The sequence below is a fragment of the Dromiciops gliroides genome, chromosome 3, assembly GCF_019393635.1.
Source record: "Dromiciops gliroides isolate mDroGli1 chromosome 3, mDroGli1.pri, whole genome shotgun sequence".
NCBI classification, from domain to species: Eukaryota; Metazoa; Chordata; class Mammalia; order Microbiotheria; family Microbiotheriidae; genus Dromiciops; species Dromiciops gliroides.
In genome coordinates, this window is record NC_057863.1 from 218,536,511 (window position 1) to 218,550,450 (window position 13,940).

At 33.3% G+C, this 13,940-nt stretch overlaps 1 protein-coding gene across 9 annotated transcripts in view; it reads left to right on the forward strand.

Annotated features, from left to right (window-relative positions):
• AP1S2 (adaptor related protein complex 1 subunit sigma 2) overlaps positions 1-13,940 on the forward strand; it is a 37,579-nt gene that overhangs the window by 11,921 nt on the left and 11,718 nt on the right. For 7 of the 9 annotated variants that reach the window (XM_043992360.1, XM_043992365.1, XM_043992366.1 and 4 more), the window contains exons 3-4: positions 2,042-2,150; positions 3,377-3,514. In XM_043992360.1, the coding sequence (XP_043848295.1) occupies positions 2,042-2,150; positions 3,377-3,514 (247 nt within the window). Of the gene's footprint in view, positions 1-2,041; positions 2,151-3,376; positions 3,515-7,955; positions 8,052-13,940 lie in introns of all 9 variants that reach the window. The other 2 variants (XR_006355559.1, XR_006355560.1) reach the window with 1 other exon arrangement.

The window sequence follows — 13,940 nt, forward strand, 5'->3', positions numbered from 1 at the left end:
GCAAAAAAAAAAAAAAAAGGAGGGGAGGAGTATCCAAATTCAAGGAAGTTAAGGGGCTTACCTTTAAGAAGTTAAAAGCACCACAAGATTAGAAGAGACCCCAGAGGCTGTCTAGTCCAATACTCTCCTTTTACAAATGAGGAACTGGCCCAGAGAGAGAAAATAATCTCTGTAAGGTTACACAGAGAGTAAGTGGCAAAGCTGAAACTTGAATACTAGTCTTCTGACTCTTAATCCAGTGCTCATTCCAATTTATCACAAGCTCTGTCCCGTCATAATTTATTTAGCTTCTGTATAAGCTAATATTCACTGTGGTGAGTGCTAAGTATATGACTATGCAAATATAATGTACAAGTGATACAAATTATTATATCCATCTAATCTACAAGATGGGCTGCTTCATTTTCAGATTTCATACAGAGAGAAAAACAGGGATGTATATATCAAGACAACTGACGCTATATGTTAATATTTATGTGTGAGATCTTGACCATGAAAGTGACGAAGCCTTTTTGTATGTTAGATTTAGATAACAAACAGCAATTTTAAAAATAATCTTAATTTTCCAAATATTCCTCTACCCATATTTATATCAACTGAAATTATTTTCCATTAGTCTTCTCTTTTTTTAAAGCTCTGCTTCTTTCCCAAAGCCCAAGTCTACATTAATTTCTTTGTATGCTATTTTAATTCTCATTAAAGCAATTTGATAAGTTACATGGATTACACAGTTACACAGACCTGAGACCCTTAATGCTAAACTGTTCACCTCGTTAATTTTAGCTTCCTTATTATTGGGCTGATGCTCTACAATTCTGAATTTTCATTTGAGGGGGAGGAATATAGGAACATCATTATATTATGCCAACTCAATAAAGGAGTGACTTACACGGTCCTGATGGATTTGGACTACTATGGAACACAAGGAGTATGCAGGCAAGACAACTTGTCTGCTGCTATAATAGGGACCATCAGAACTCTTGGTCCCAAAAATGATTGGAAGTACCTGGGTTTTTGTTTATGTACCTTTAAATTATATTAAGACTTTGGGTGCAGCTGAAAAGTGGTTTGATTAAACCTGTTTTGATCTGTTCAAATAATAGAGACATCTTTGAACCACTTGCATCATTTTAGAATCCTTTTGAAACCCATTTTGCAATTGGTATTCATCTGCGAATGAAGTTCCATCCAGAAATTACAAATCCCCAGGTATCTCAGTGACAATTAGGTAGTATAGCATAAGTGTGTCTGCTATAATAAAAATTTACCCCAACTTGACAAGTCATATAAGACATCTTGTTTTAGGATTAAATTCAGAATGTTCATTTGAAAAAAACAACACTTGTTCTATCTTTCTCATGAAATTTTTCCAGCTTCTTCCTGTATTTTTTTAAATTTTTGCTGGTTTTTCTTACAAACATCCTGCTATTGGAAATGTTTTCCCTTCATTTCCTGTAAGTGACAGTCTCTTTATAATGTTTTAAACAGACTGAATTTTTGGATTTAATTGACCATATTTTTCTTTCCTTTGCCTTGATTTGCTTATGTTAGCAAATTCTGGCTATTTTACATCAGTAAAACTGATGAGATTTGCTTTTAGTTATATGCTTGTAATAGTACAAGAAACATAGTGGGTATTCATATTGAAAAAAAACTATAATAATAAATTACATCTGGTTCTTTGAAAATTTCATCTGAGATGAATGCATTTTATACATATGCAATGGTTATTTTTCTCATTCTTGTACCTTGAATTGATAACATTCATTGGAAATTAAAAATAAATTCAGGGCAGCTAGGTGGCGCAGTGGATAAAGCACTGGCCCTGTATTCAGGAGGACCTGAGTTTAAATCCAGCCTCAGACACTTGACACTAGCTGTGTGACCCTGGGCAAGTCACTTAACCCTCATTTGCCCACAAAAAAAAAAAGTGAATTCTTAAAAAAACAGGTTAAGAGAAACCTTATAAATGCTCTATTTTAATGATGAATATTGATGACATGTAACAAAATATTGTCTTGGTGCTTATATGTTATTATAGATATGCTAGCCTGTATTTCTGCTGTGCTATTGAAGATCAGGACAATGAACTAATTACCCTGGAAATAATTCATCGTTACGTTGAACTACTTGACAAATATTTTGGCAGTGTGAGTAGTAATTTTTTTTAAAAACTAAGATTCCTATCCATATTAATCTTATATACATGTTATCATTCTTGTATTTTAGAATAAGTATCTTACTCTGTTTTAAAGTCGTGGTATGATTGTCAAACAATTTAGCACATTGTGATTTCAATTTAATCTAACATTTTAATTCTTGCACTAGGGAAAAGTCAGACTACTATTGATTAGGTGCCAAAACTAAACTCTTCATCTGCACTAAAAATAGTTTTAATAATTTTTAATTTGTTGATAATAACAAAAAAACTAAATGTGGGTGGCATAAACTTAGGAAATACAATGCCAGAAGAGAGAGACACAAAGTTAGGTGACTGATCAAGATATAGTCAACAGGGCATAGTGACCAAGTTATTACAAGTACTACCAATTGAGCAGGGGTTTTCCATTGTCCTGACCTTAGACAACAAAGTTTCTCTTATGGAAAAGAAAAATCCTCCTTGTCCTTCATAGGTAACAACATGTAGACTACTCATAGGCCTTTATAAGTACCACAGAATGGGACAAGCCTAGAAGTCATATTGCGTAGCAGAAAGGAAAGAATATATATTTTTTGGTGATGGCCCTCCTCTCTGCCAGGATTACCTTTTAAAATCAGGCTTATGAGAATGAAATTTAAAATTATGTAATGGGAAGGAATCTAACAGCAAACACATTAATATTCTTGAATTGATTATGGAATTTGGATTTTTGTTAGTACTTATAATCTACTAATTAGGGATAATGTTACTTAAAATCCATTTCAGTGAATAGAAATATGTTATTCATGTTTGGAAGATTGTAGATTTAGTTTTTTTCCTTGTAATATTTTAAGGGAATTGTTATACCACACATGTGAAACTTGAGCTTGTTAAAAGCAGTGTTGTTGGGGGCAGCTAGGTGGCGCAGTGGAAAAAGTACAGGCCCTGGATTCAGGAGGACCTGAATTCAAATTAGAGCTCAGACACTTAACACTTAAGTATCTGTGTGACCCTGCGCAAGTCGCTTCACCCTCATTGTCCCGCCCCCCCCAAAAAAAAAAAGCAATATTGTTTTGTTGGCAATATTGCCTTTTTTTAGAAAGGTTGGAATTAATTTGATGTCATGGGAGTAGGAATTGCAGATGTCCTTAGTTTGTAAATTTTTCCTGACTTTTGAAATAAAGGGAACAAATTTTGTTTGCCTAAGTGTTAACATGCACTTATTTTACATTTCAGGTGTGTGAACTTGATATCATCTTTAATTTTGAGAAAGCTTATTTTATTCTGGATGAATTTCTTTTGGGAGGAGAAGTTCAGGAAACATCCAAGAAAAATGTACTTAAAGCCATTGAGCAGGCAGATCTGCTCCAAGAGGTAAGTAAAGGAGTAATGATTCTCCCAGCACTGAAGCATGGCGTGTTCCTGCTAGAAAGGGCTTTTTTGTTCTAAATAGTTTTAGAAGTTCTTAGCATGTTTAGCATGTGGCATACATGTATTTTATATGTAATGTGTGTACAATCAACTCATTCATTTTAGTGGATAACTCACTATGTGGACCATATGTGTAGCCTTCAGGCGTCCCATGCTCTTGTTGCTCTGTCAGGTTTGGAACCGTAGGCAGTCGATCTCTGCCTATGTGTAGCCAAATATCCAAGGTAAATCTCAATTTTGGAACTCTCCGTTGTTTGTTAAGACTGATCTTTTCCATTAACAATGGTTGAGTTAATTGTACCGTGCTGGCCTTTCATTTGTTTTGTATTTTCACTTCCCATGTATGTGTAAATGGGAGTTAGCACATAATGTCCTCATGCTCCAAATATGTTAATTCTTTTTTATTTTTAAATTTTGGGTGGGAGGTGTGAGGCATTTGGGGTGAAGTGACTTGCCTAGGGTCACAGAGCTAGGAAGTGTTAAGTGTCTGAGGTCGGATTTGAACTCAGGTCCTCCTGACTTCAGGGCCGGTACTCTATCCACTGCGACACCTAGCTGCCCCCAAATGTGTTAATTCTTAAAAGGCTAATAACCCTGTAGTTTTTTGTTACCAATGCAGGGGTTTTATTTTTATTTTTAACTGCTTTATCCAAGCTACTTATACTTTTCTGTGATTCTTAATGTTATTGGGGGAGTTGATTTTAATAATTTGCTAGTAAATCCATGTTGAGTTAAATAAACAGTATACCTAAATTCCTATTTTACACTACTTAAGCTCTTTTCATTTCTCACAGTTCTTTGTTTTAGTTCATATTAGATGCATGTGTGTTGATAGTTTGATTTCTGAAGTTCAGCAGTTAGACTCTTTTTAAGGGGTTGATGAGTATGGTTCATATGACCTTTTCTGAAGTTCATCAGTATAATTTTTGTATTATAAAAGAGAATTATACTTCAGTAGTAGTTAAGACTTTTGTAGTTATAGAAAACTTAAACCATGGAATTTTTTTAAAGACCTGGAAGACATGCAAAGTACAAAAAATGTTTTAAAATAAACTGCTTTCTGTTACTCTGTTAAATGGCTAACCTTTTTTTTTTTCCCCTGGAGTGTTGTAATGATTTTTTTGAAGTGACTTGTTTTTTGAGTCCTCATTTTTAAGATGAGAGAATTCAAGATTTAGGACTGGAAGGGATCACAAAGGTCATCTAGTCAAAGCCCCCTATTTTACAGATAAAAATTTACAGGTTAAACTGACGCCCAGAAAGATCATATGCATTGGTCAAGAACACAAAGCAATTGCAAGGGTATCTTTTAGAAGAACTTAACCCTTTTACAAAGTTCTTTTTAGATAATTTGTTGTTGTTGTTGTTGAAGAAAATTCAACAATATATTTATATTTTTGCAAAATTTTCACTTGTACATAATGACCAGTTTTGAGGTAAAGAAATGATAGTTGACTAAAAAAAGGTAAAATGTATTATGTTGTTTAAATTCTTCTTTCCTAAACCTTGACTTCCATCAGAAAAAAAAGAAAAGAAAAAGAAATTTTTTTTTCTCATAATCTCACTGCATTAGTTATTGTGAAAATTTTAAATATCACTTAGAGTTTGAATCAACTGTTGTATGAACATTGGTAATATTTTCTACAAAAGTAAAACAACTTATTTTCTACTCTCATATTGTCAGAAATTATGAAGCAGTGGTATTTGGCCCCTTTAGAAACTTTAGTTTTTTAAGGGTACATTTTTTGGGTTGAATTTACAATGTGCCCATATTTGTTTATAATTACAATACTGTTATTAAACTTTTTTTTGTAGCAGTGTACAGCATAATCTTAAATTATTTATGAAATGATTTTTATGGTTAGTACCTCTTCGTACACATTATTCTAAAACCCAAACATTTGCCTTTAAAAGTTCTTTAACTTCATACCGTTGCAAGATCAGGAAGGAAGAATTAAGTTCTTTCATTAATACTTATTAATCCTTTATGTCCTTTCTTTTTTACACTTGTATTTCCTTTGATTGAAACATACCAAAGTGCATATGATTAGAACTGTTCTCCACCATTCCTTTGTTGTTTCCAAGTAAAATTGAATTCGTGAGTAATAAATTTCTCTATTTAGTATGACCTGAGGTTTCTTGCAGTTCAGGATCTATGAATGATTCTATGAACATCTGTTTCCTTGTGTGTAAATTCAGAATTATTTGTTTAAAATATTTTATCAATCATTAAAGTTCAGTTTTTAATTACAAATTGTTTTAGCAATAGAATACTCAGTACACTATACCCTCTCATTTAGAAGTGTGTGTGTGTGTGTGTGTGTGTGTGTGTGTGTGTGTGTGTATGTTTTAAACCCCAAAGGAAGGTATTACTAATGAAACATTTTAAGTTCATACAATACCCTTTAAAAACTTGCTTTGTAGCATGTTACTAAGTAATGCTAAATCTTTTTTTAATAGATAATAACTAGAATTTGTTTTTTAAAAAATCTTTAGGTTAGGAAAGCTTAGGTTAAAGTTCAAAATTGGGAAGAAGGAAAAAACCCTTTAGTTAACAAAGTTCCCTAATTCTCCATTTCATTGTCTGGACAGGTATTTGAAGCTTAGAGCCTGTTATTTAGCTATAAATGCCTTTAATAGCTCAGATGTTTTTTCATCTAGAGTCATGCAGAAACTGTAACATAAGAACAGTTCTATATAGATGAAATATTTTTATGCATGTAGCTACTGGATCTTTAGTAGGATTAAATAATGATAAAATAATTATCTAGCCTATGCTGAAAATCATTTTGTACATTGCTAAGTTAAATGATCTTATTGTGGTTGCTTATTCAGAAATTATTTATGCTGTTATAGGCCCCTCCATATTTTCTTAAAAGAAAGGAGCTTTAGCATGTTTTCCAGGTTATGTCACCAATATACCCCCAGCTCCCCAAATCTCTAGGAGATAATTTAATAATTAACAGATATATTACTTTTTTCATGTGAAGAAAATACAGTAGTAGCCTTATCATAAGCACCAGTGTTCTTTCATTTTCTTTTTAGTGTGTTGTACTGATATTTACTTGGTATGTTAGTCCAAGTTTTTAAATAGAAAAAAAATTTAAGTAACAATTTAAAAAATATATTCCAAGCAGAATTTTATTAGATGCAGTTGTTTCTGAATCTATAATTATCTTCAGTACCTTCCACCTCATAGATTGGGGAATAGTTCTCTTAGAATCTGTCAAAAAATTGGTCTTAAAAGTCTATATGAGGGGGCAGCTAGGTGGTTCAGTGGATAAAGCACTGGCCCTGGATTCAGGAGTACCTGAGTTCAAATCTGGCCTCAGACACTTGACACTTACTAGCTGGGCAAGTCACATAGCCATAGCCATAGCCCCGCAAAAAAAAAAAGTCTATATGATTACATAAAACTCCAAAAAAGTTTTGCAGTACTAGAAGAGTTAAGAAGTAGTCTTTCACCTATCATTTTTCAACTTGGATAGGTGTTTTTATTGCTTTAATATCATTTTGATATACTTGGAGATACAAAATTTTAAAATAGATGTTCATTTTGAGGTATCTGCCCATTAGTGAGATTTAAAAAAAAATTTTTTTTGGTATCTTTTTTTTTAATGTGAAACCAATATTTCATCTTTACAGATAAATTTGAAAAACTTAAAGATTTTCTTTTTTGGATAATTAAGTTATTGGTTTGTATAGGGAAGTTAAAGAATGTGGGTAGAATAGATTTTCTCTTATGGTATGCCATAAGTCAGTAATAAGACAAATGTATTTTAAACAATGATTTTTACCCAAATAGCATCTGACATGACTAGTATGTCTGGTGCATTTATTTTTATACAGGTCCAAATAAATAGGATTTTGATCGAAATGAAAGTTAAAAGATCAAATGTATTACTTCCAGATTGGACTATGTATTTTATTCTTCTGATATATAGCTATATTAACTAGATACTATCATCAGTTGGGGGCAGGGCCTAGAAATTGGTCCAAATAGTTAGTTTTAATATTTAATTTTGGGGTATATAGAAAATGATTTATTAGTCATTGGTATTACACTTTATTAAACTTATTAAAAGTAATGGAGAGTCAAGAAATGTAACATTAGGAATGCTGAATTGGTATTCTGTTGTAGTACTTTAAATATATTTGTTCTAAAAATATTTTACATAGCCAGTATGATCAGTCTTCTTTCCCATTACCACCAATATTAAAATACCTTAGTTAAAATTAGATTTGAGGGTGGAAGCATGATGGGGTAGAGGGGTGGTTGGTACAACACCAGAATTCCTGCCTTATCTATAGTAACAAAAACACAAAATACACATATTTTTCAGTCAGGCACTTAACCATTTTTCTCTACTGCTTAATTTTGTAGAACCAGAATGAAGACTGGGGAGGTTTGTCTGACGATTTCATATGATTAAGAACAATATAAGGCTTTAGTTTCCCTTCACCCCCACCCTAATTATTGGTAATTACTAAATTTACCATTTTGGTGGCATGGATCAAATGAGGTGCTATGCAAAGATTGTTGCACGTGAAATGAATTTAAGTCCTTGCTTGATAAAGTGAAGGCAAAGCAGTACTATCAGTATGGGTAATGGGCTTAAAGCCTCTGCAGTATTTGCATGATGGTATTTAAAGAGTGCTTTGGGGGGTGGGGGGTGTTTTAACCCTTTCCTTTTCATACTAACAGCATCAATTTGAAGTTTGGGATTTGTTTGTTTGTTTTCATTTTAATACCCCTTTTGAGCTTTGCTGTTGATACTGTTTCCTATGAAAGTAGTTTGTGGAAAATAAAAAAAGCAAGCATTAAGCTTGGGAATTTGTTGTATCTTCTTCAAGATGATCTATTTATAAATATTTATACTTATTGAATATATAGTTGTTAATATTTTTTTAGGAAATGGAGGTTTATAGACAAGTGATTTATTTTAATACTGTGGGCTACATGATAGAATAGATTATATTGGCATCTATAACATCAACATATTTGTAGAGAAGATGATTATTAAAGGAACTACAACAGTGCTTCAAAAAGTGAAGATAAGAATCTTTGGATAAAAAAGTTGTTTTTAATGGAAACTTTGTAATTTCCTAAAAAATACTAAATTTTTCATGAACTATTTCTATACAGTGTTTATTTTATTGCTGTTTTCTGCATAAAATTACCATATTAAAATAATAATTTAGATTGGCAATATGAATTGCAGAATATTTTTAAAGATAGAGTTATGTAAGTTTCCATTGCATAACAGTAACTTCAGCTGACAGTTGAAAGTGTTTTCATGCAGATATCTGATATAATTGGCTTTAATCCTTATCCTGCATTACAAAACTTTTTCCTTACCAAAAAAAGAAAAATATTTATATGAAATGAGGTAGTAATGTCTCTATTTTACACATGTGGAAATTACAGTTTAGAAAGATTATTCACTCCCTCTCACTTCATTTGAATGATAAAAAAGGAAAAGAAAAACCTCATAAAAATATGCATAATCATTAAAAAAAATTACTACATTTGCCATGTCCAAAAATGTGTACCTTGTTCTGTGTTGTTGGTCTAACATGCCTCTGATAGGATGTAGTGTGCTTCATCTTTGGTCCTTTGTAATCATAATTTGTAAAGGGTTTCAAAGTTGTTTTTCTTTATAACATTGTTGTCATTGTATAAATTATTCTATTTCTGCTCACTTCGCTCTGAATTAGTTCATAGAGATTTTCCCAGTTTCCTCTGAAACTGTCCTTTCCATGATTTGTAATTTCTCATGGGAAAAAAGTGACTTTTACACTCAATAAAAGGCAGCCACAGCAAAAATACCTGCATCATTTGTTTTTAATCTGTGACTTAGACCTTCAGTCTATATTCATTTCAGCTTTTCTGATTTGTAGCTAGAGTAATGTAGCAGCAGCCACAAACTAGCTACATTTTTGTGAATGAAACAGAATAAGTACTAAAAGGAAAATTCAAAGTGAAAAAGGGGTAAAGCCTTTTGGTTGAAGCTCAGAGGGAAAATAGATACAGTACTTGAAAATAATAGTTGTTAAAGAAACATTGATCGGGTAAGGGGAAGAGGAAAGAAGGTAAATCAAGAAGCCTAAAATTGAAAAAGGTATTGGATACAAACCCTTGATCACCATATGGTAGTGAACTATAGCTGCCATGAAATTTGCACTACATTGGCAAAAGTGAATATTCCTCCCAAAGAATGTATAGAAGACCAAAAGTATATTCCTAAGAACACCTATCATGTTTCATTTTTAAAATAGCTATTCAGAAATTTGCTAAATAATGGTAAAGATATTAGTAACTTACAAATCCATTTTAACTATAAAGTTGTATAAAAGACATGATAACCTAAGTAGAAAGATAAACATAGTTTAATAAGAAAATGCTTTAATCATTAAATTTAATTTTCTTAACCTTTGTTTAACTTGCTTATTATACATCTAAAGGTATATTTAAGAAATGTCTTCATGTTAGCTCCATTTCTTTTGGTGGCTAAGAAAAAGACTAAGTTGAGCCCAGTAAACTGTGAAACTGACAGTTGTTCCTCACCCCTCCAACCCCATCCCCAGTATTAGATTTAATTAAATTTTTTGTTTTGGGTACCTTTTCTAGAAATGACAAACTGTTAAGGACAAATGCTTTAACCCATTTGCTTTCCAAAGCCATTTAGGATTTTTATTACATTATTTCTAGTGTTTTATGTATAAGTTCAAAATTGCTTTTATAACCATAAGTGCAGTTTATTATAGAGGAGTATGTTCTCTTTGTGATACAAATAGAAAAGAAGGTGAAATGTGATATAAAACCTTACCCTATGATGTACTTAAAAGTTAACTTCTAAGTCAAGTTGTATTTGTTACATAATACTTTTTCCTTTTTTGAAATTAAAGGTAAGATCAATTGCCCTATGTATATATATATCTTCAGTACTTTGTGATAAGTTTTTGAGTGGGGCTTGGAAAAGTTTCTGTGTTGATATTTGAATCAGTACCTGAGTTCTAATTGTAATTCTGCTCCTAACTAATTCAGCAAGTGGATGAAGAATGCCTGTTGTCTAGTTGAATGTACAACTTATAGAGTGGGGTATGTGTCTGTCTGTCTGTCCATATGTCTGTGTCTATAACCGACACAACAAATGAATTCTTGGAGGGAATACACCTGTATTTAAGTTTACAAATCCATTTGAGTATTAGTATAGTAAGTTCATATAGCAGTACAATGCCATAGACATCGTTTATTTTTTTTTTTTTATGGTGAGGCAATTGGGGTTAAGTGACTTGCCTAGGGTCACACAGCTAGTAAGTGTTAAGTGTCTGAGGCTGGATTTGAACTCAGGTCCTCCTGACTTCAGGGCCGGTGCTCTATCCACTGTGCCACCTAGCTGCCCCGACATCGTTTATTTATACTTCAGAGAATATCATGATGGCCTTCTGAGAAAAGATGGAGGGATAGGCAAGTTGAATATTAGGTGAATTCACAAATGGATCCAAAGAGTGATAATGAAGTATTGTCAACCTGGAAAGAGACCTTTGTAGAATAGAAGTCATTCATATCAGGCAGCTGTCATTCATCCCTTTTAATCAGTATTTTTTATCATTGTTGATTGATATCATTGCTTCATTGGATAAAAACCTAACCTGTTTCTTTGTGGATAACAGGAAACCTAGAGAAACTGCTAAAAATGTTAGGTGACAGAATCATTATCCAAAAAGATTTTAGTGGGCTAGAATAATGAGCCAAATCTAATAAGATAATATTATATAAGGATAAAGTGAAACTCCTGCCCTTTGGTTAAAAGTAGTCATTTGTTCAAGTACAAGATGGAGCACATATGGCTGAAAAGCCATTAAAGGTGAAAAAGAATTGGAATTTACGCAAATTGAAACCTAAGAACAAGTCAGTTGTGTGATGTGGCAACCAAAAAACCTAAAGTAATTAATTATAGGCTGAATTAATAGTATAGTGAATAGAACATAGAATCTAGGTGGTTAGGTGGATAGAGTTCTGAACCCAGAGTCAGAAAGACCCAAGTTCCAGCAATATGACTCTTGACGAGTCATTTAACTTCTGTATGCTTGATTCCTTATCTGTACAATGGGGGGTGAAATCACCTACCTCATAGGGTTGAAAAATGAGGTGTTTAGGGGGCAGCTAGGTGGTGCAGTAGATAAAGCACTGGCCCTGGATCCAGGAATATCTGAGTTCAAATATGGCCTCAGACATATATGACACTTACTAGCTGTGTGACCTTAGGCAAGTCACTTAAACCTCATTGCCCCACCCAAAAAAAGAAAAGAAAAAAAGAAAAATGAGGTATTTGTAAAGTGCTTTGAAAACCTGAGAGTGCTATATAAATGCTGGTTCTTACTACTAATAAGCCTATAGTCCCATTGTGATCTGTCCTGTTTAGACCATACCTGAAATGTTTTATATAGTTCTATGTGCTATATTTTTGTAAAGACAAGGTACAAGTTAGCTTCCTTGTTTTTGCTAAGAGAATGTTAAAACAGTTGACATATAGTACTTTAAAGTTTGCAGAATGATTTTTGTACATATAATCTTCAAAACATACCAACATAGGTTCTACAGGGATTATCTTTATTTTATAGATGAGTAGTCCCCAAGAGATTAAATTACTTGGCCGTGGTCACACAGCCAGTGTCAGAGGCAGGATTAAAACCCATGTCTTCTAACTCACTAGTATTCAATCCAGTATGCCTCAGAGGACACATGATGATGAAGTGGCACAACAACCATTCGCTGTCAGAATCTGTAGAAAGAAGCAAGATGATTGAATCTGGTAAAGAGAAGACTTTGTTGACATATTATTGTCTTCAAATATTTCAAAGGTTGTTATGTTAGAAGAGGGGTGAAACTTAGTAGTTCTAGGGGGCTGGAATAAGGACATTCAGTGATAGCTACAAGGTAGATTTTGGCTCAAAATAAAGAAAAACTAACTAGTGATTAGAACTATTCCAAAGTAGAATTGGCTATCTTGGGAGATAACAAATTCCCCAACTCTGAAAATGTTCAAGTAGAGGGTGGATGATTAGGATAGTCATAGGAAAATGTAATTTAGAGCTTAAAGGGACCTTGGTAATCATCTGGTCCAACTCCTTATTAACCAAGGTATCACAGGTAATAAGTCGAATAGCTCCTGAGGGTATGAACAGAGATCCTTATACTACCAATCCAGTGACCTTTCCGTAATAGCATATTGCTTTCTCACACCACTGGCATGAAAAGAGTTTAATAGGTTGAGTGTTTTTTTAAACTGATTCAGCAGGTTATTCTTATTGTAAGCAGATGTTACAAAAGAGATTATAAATTTTGTTGTTGGGTCATAAGTTTAGAAACAACCATGAATTGTCCAACCCCTTCATGTGCCATATAAGGACATTGAAGTCCAGGGAGAAGGGACTTGGTGAAAGGAATACAGTGAGAGTACTTGTCCGGTATGTTGTAATGGGATTCATGCTTCATTCATTTAGAGGGCAGATTATAGCAGACTGCTGAGGCCCTTTCCAAATCAGATTCTGTTTTCTACAATTATATAACTGTTTGGGAGTCACTGATCTAAAGAGATGAATGAATTTTCCAAGTATTTTATACCAAGAAGGCTACTACTACTCTTGTTTTCTATTTTCGTATCCCATAGCAGTTAAGACCAGGTATTCATAGTCTTTTTTTTTTTTTTATAAGAATCTTTTTTTTTTTTTTTTTGGTTGGGCAATGAGGGTTAAGTGACCTGCCCAGGGTCACACAGCTAGTAAGTATTAAGTGTCTGAGGCCGGACCTGAACTCAGGTCCTCCCGACTCCAGGGCCGGTGCTCTATCCACTGTGCCACCTAGCTGCCCCCCCCCCATAGTCTTTTTGCAACCTCTAAGGAGGTTTCTATGTTGTCTCAGTAATGTTTTATGAGTTTAATATATTTAATGGGTTGAGTTCGTTTGATTTTGAAGGATTTCACAAAGTGATCCCTGAATAAAATTAAATCAAGAAAAAATAAAAAATAAAAGAAACCAGATAATCTTAAGTATTTCAGTTCCTGATGTTTAGGCCTCTAAATAAGTATGACACTTGCTTTTTTCTGTATTCTTTTGTTTTCCTTTCCTTACACATACTTCAGCAGCATAAAATAAATCCCATTACATCATCATGTCAGACCCCTACTCAATATAACTCCAGTTGTTCCCCATCACTTCCAGGCTCAAATCTAAAGACCTTTGGCATTCAGTTCTTGATAAACTACCCACCCCAACCTTTCTAGTCTCAGTCAGTGTCTGTCTCTGTGTGTGTGTGTGTGTGTGTGTGTGTGTGTGTGTGTGTGTGTGTATTATGGGCCCCTT